A 4,774-nucleotide genomic window follows, 5' to 3' on the forward strand; every position below is an offset into this window, starting at 1 on the left:
GATGGTTGCGGTTGCCTTCTTCTCAATGGTGGCTGCGCTTGTGTCATCCGCCTTGGGTCGCTGAATCAAGTTGGGTGGGGCGCTTAAAACTCCAGGGTTTGGCAAGGGAGCTGGTGGGAAAAGCCCAGGTGGGGCAGGTCCAAGTGGAGGCACCAAAGGCGGGCGCATCATGCCAGGACGGGGTGGAGGGATACCTAATTAGAAAAGAAAACAGAGTGAATAACTTGGGGGGGGGGGAACCCAAAACAACAACTGAATAAAATTTAACTATGAAGGATGGAGTCCTCGGTGGTGCAAACAGTTAATCAACTTAATGGCAGTTGGTAGCCTTTGAGTATCACAGCCACCATCTATTTTATTATTCATCCCTAAAGAATGGAATATTCTAAACAAATTAAATTAAAAACAGAAACAAAAAACAACCCAATTAGCTTCAAGTATTACTTTAATCATCTATCAATTCTATCTTATACATCTTTAAAAGTAAATCAGTAAGTTGATCCCTATGTATTACATCTTTATTTCTATATCATCTTTCTACTCTCACTCCCTCTTTTCTCTCCCAAGTATTCACTGTTGCTGTTGTTGTGATGTGCCATCGAGACACCTGCGACTCATAGCAATCCTACAATAGACCCCGCTCTATCCTATGCCAATCTCACGGTCTCTGACACACCTACCCCCACTACCCCAGTCAGAGTCAGTTCACCTCAGAGAGTCTTCCTCTCCTGTGCTGTCCCTCTCCAAGGACTGGTCCCTCCTTATAACATTTCCGAAGTATGTCAGAGGAAGCTTCAGTCTTTGCCTCCAAGGAGCAACCCGATTTAACCCTCCCCAAGAAGAACCTGTTTATTTTCTTAGCAGTCCATGGTATATTCAACATTCTTCTCCAGCACCAAGCTCAAAGGCTTCTATCCTCTACCCTCCCCAGTCATTGCCTAACTCTCTGATGCATAGCAAGTGACTGCAAAGACCATGGCCTGTATCAGGTGCACCTTAGTCTCCAGAGTGACACCATTACTCTTCAACACTTTGGAGAGGTCCCTGACAGCTGACTTTTGCATCGCAATATGTCTTTTAATTATCTGGCTGCTGGTGCCAAGCGTGTTGACTGTGGAGTCAAGCAAACTAAAGCTGTTAACAATATCAATCTCTTCACCATCCACCCTGATGCTACTAATTGGCCCAATCATGAGAATCTTTGTATTCAGTAGGCAGAGAAAATAATCCAAACCCTTACCAGCCATTGAATGCACATGTTATAGCAAAAAATAAATAAATGGAACTAATCACAGTCTATCATGAGAAAAGAATGCATCTTTTACTGACAACTAAGATATACCATTCACCATTACACCAAGAAAAGTTTATCCAAATGGCTACTTTTAATATAAAGTGCACACTTAATAAAATTTAAGAGACTAAATTATAATATAACTTTCATAGCTTGCCTCTGGAAACTATGAACTTGGAGAAATAATGAAAGTTACACAAGTGTTCAGGTCTTTTGTTCATAGGGTCGCTATAAGTAGTCTACGACTCAATGGCACTTAACAATACCAACAATTACAGTAATACATATATACTACATTCTATAATCTACATAACATTAATGAAAGGTCCTATTGGGGGATTTGAAGATTTTCTTATTGTTGTCGTCGTCATGTGCAGTTAAGCTGACCACAACTCATAGCAACCCTATGAACAATATCATGGAACCTTGCCCTATCCTGTGCCAGCTTTTCACTGTCTCTGACACACCTGATCTCATCCAGGGTTTTTCTTTCTTTCACTGACTAGCTAATGACCAGCATAATGTCCTCCTTTAGGAACTGGCTCCTCTAACAATATGCCCAAAGTATGCGAGATTGAGTTTCAAAATCTGTTTCCAAGGAACACCTTGGTTTCACCCTCTCCAGGTCAGACCTGTTTGTTCTCTTGGCAGTCCATGGAATGTTCAATACTATTTCTCCAGCACTACCACTCAAAGATTATTCAGTGAACTAAAAATATATTTGCCGTATACAAAAAGACCCCAGGAAAACTTGCATGTACGATCTTCGCAGTAGGAAGCTGAGAGGGAAATAAAATCTTCCTTGTGATTATACACTTTAAGATGGTTCTTATGTAGACATTGGACATATTAATAACAATAAATGTAGTTCTAGAAAATTTTTTAATCCAAAGTGGTTCTAGCAACAATTGTTACCTAAATTACAGGCAGAATGAAAAGCAAAAATTCTGTCTGGGAGAACCCGATGGTGTTTGGTTTCCTCTAACTACTCGGGAAGGGTCACAACAGAAGATCCTGGACACCTTGTTGGCGGGTATTATCAAGACCATTAGGACTCACAGTGACCTTATAAACAAAGAGTAAGACCTTGCCCTAGGCTGTGCCAGTTTGGATAGTGTGTGGGAAAATGTGGAACAAAATTAAAAAACAAAAAAAGCTAGGTTTATTGGTCCAAAAAGAGATGGGTGCAACCTCAAGACTATGTCTCTTAGTCACTCTTTGTACCTTCAACAAAATTTATCACTGTGGCTCAATTTTCAGACATGCCCGTTAAGTTAGCTAATAATACCAGGTTAGCACTCTCTTCAACCTTATAAGGCCAAAAGAACCTGCCTAGGAAAAAAGCTCTGAAGACAGGAAGGGGCTATTGTTACAACCCACAACTAACCCTCCAGTGGGGTTTTTCAGAGGTTGTAAATAGCATAGGAGGAGACCGTTTATCTTTCTACCATGGAACAGCTAGTGGATCTGAACACATGCACTTGGGATGGCAGTGTAGCTCTTAATAGGCCACCAGAGCTCCCTAGGAGATTATTAAGGGAAATGAAAATTACAGGGAAGCGGGGAAATGTGGGTTCTGTAATAAAGTCAATTTATTTTATAAACTTTCACTCAAATCACAATTTTAAAAACAAAACAGGGCGAGCTCTGGTGGCCTAGTGGCAAGAAGTTGCACTGCAATGCACCCAGAGATGAGCAGTTCAAATCCACCAGATGCTCTACAATCTCCTCCTGTACCAGTCAGATCAGATCCAATTTGATGGTGTGTACACACACACACACACACACCAAATCCCACCAGACTGCAAACTGCCTCTTTATTTCATGATATTTAAATGTGTAAATATGCCTTAAAGCAGATGAAATATACAGTAGACTTGAGTCTCTGCCCTGGAAATTGTTAAGTTTACCTGGAGGTGCAGGGGGAGGTAGCCGTGGTGGAGGTCCCCGAGGAGGTGGTCCAGGAGGCAGACCAGGAGGTGGGCCGGGAGGTGGGCCCGGAGGTCGGCCTGGGGGTGGTCCTGGAGGTAATAGTCGAGGTAATGGCCCACGGAGCCCTGGCATTCCAGGTGGTCTTAGGAATGGAGGCGCTCCTAACAAGAGAAACATAAAAAACAAATATATAATAATAGCGGTATAAAAGTAATTCACACATGGCTTTATCACTTGAAGCTGAAATCAAGGCAACTTAAAAAACTGTTAACATGTGGAAATAGAATCCAGACAGTAAACACCAGCACCAGAGATAGGATGTGGAATTTGTTATGCATCATTCCACCAATTCTCTAGCACTGAGAAAAAATTTATTTGATCATATCTCTGCTTGGTTATAAAGCAGAAAGATGAGAAAAATTCTCAAATAGTTCTATATTGTTTCTATAAATGGAAAACAAAAGTGCTTTAAGGACACCCTGAGACTCATTAAATGAAGAGATAGATAAATAAGGACAATGAAAAATGAGAGCAAAGCTAAGTAATGTTGCACTGCACTGAGGAAAAGGATGAACTCAACAGACTGTGGGGTGAAGGACCAAAATAATAAGCAGCCCCAAAGGTTCTCTGTTTTGAATTGTGAATAAGCTTTATAAAACTTTTAAGCAGAAGATGTGATAAATTACTGATCACTGTTTTTCTAACTATAGAGATCCAAATGGTCCTTACTTAAGATGAACATGAGATACTGTTCTCTATTTGCACCCAGTATCAATTGAGAACTGGGTCAACGTATCACGTAGAGTAGTGCTAATGAGCCTGCTACACACTTGAGTTTCTGCCTGCTATAATCAGAAGGCAAGAGTCTTTAAGAAGGTATAAATAACAAGAGACAGGAGGCTCTTAGAAGGACTATGAATTGCCAACAAATGGCATAGGAGTAAATAAATTGCATTTATCCTTTGAAAATTTTTACCTTTCTTAAAGTATTCAAACAATAACAAAAAAATTTGGGAACAACAAAATCAGTATGTGTAGGCATACCTAGTTTTACTGCACTTTGTATATACTACATTTCTTACAAATTGAAGGCTTGTGGAAATTCTGCATTAAGCAAGCTGGCTAACATCACTTTTCTAATAGCATGTGCTCATTTCATGTCTGCTAACATTTTTTAATAATTCTCACAATTATTTCAAATTTTTAAGAAATGAAGTAGCATTCTAATAATGCTATTAATCAGTGACATGACTACAGAATGACTATAGAACTCATACAGTGAGAAACTAAAAAATGCATGCAACTTGCTTTTATTCTGGTGGTATGGAACTGAACCTGCTGTATCTTCCAGGGATGACTATATGCCATTTCTGAGAAGGACTTCACTTCTCTACTTTCATTTGACTTGAGTAAATGAAATTTTAAATTCAAATTCCAAGACATTTTCACATTACCTGGTGGTGGTCCAGGAGGAAGGCCTGTAGGTGGTCCAGGTGGCCTCAAAGGTGGAGCAGGTGGTGGTCCAAGAGGAGGTGGTCCTGGCATGGG

The 4,774-nt window shown here is 40.3% G+C and overlaps 1 protein-coding gene across 1 annotated transcript in view; it reads right to left on the bottom strand.

The window, feature by feature from the left end:
- WBP11 (WW domain binding protein 11) overlaps positions 1 to 4,774 on the bottom strand; it is a gene marked incomplete at its 3' end in the record, with an annotated part of 13,379 nt that continues 8,605 nt past the window's right edge. Inside the window, 3 exon segments of the mRNA XM_006903643.1 lie at positions 1 to 194; positions 3,205 to 3,387; positions 4,681 to 4,772. Coding sequence (XP_006903705.1) covers positions 1 to 194; positions 3,205 to 3,387; positions 4,681 to 4,772 — 469 coding nt within the window.

Source organism: Elephantulus edwardii, unplaced genomic scaffold (genome assembly GCF_000299155.1).
Source record: "Elephantulus edwardii isolate Elephantulus edwardi_28Jun2011 unplaced genomic scaffold, EleEdw1.0 scaffold00067, whole genome shotgun sequence".
NCBI lineage: Eukaryota > Metazoa > Chordata > Mammalia > Macroscelidea > Macroscelididae > Elephantulus > Elephantulus edwardii.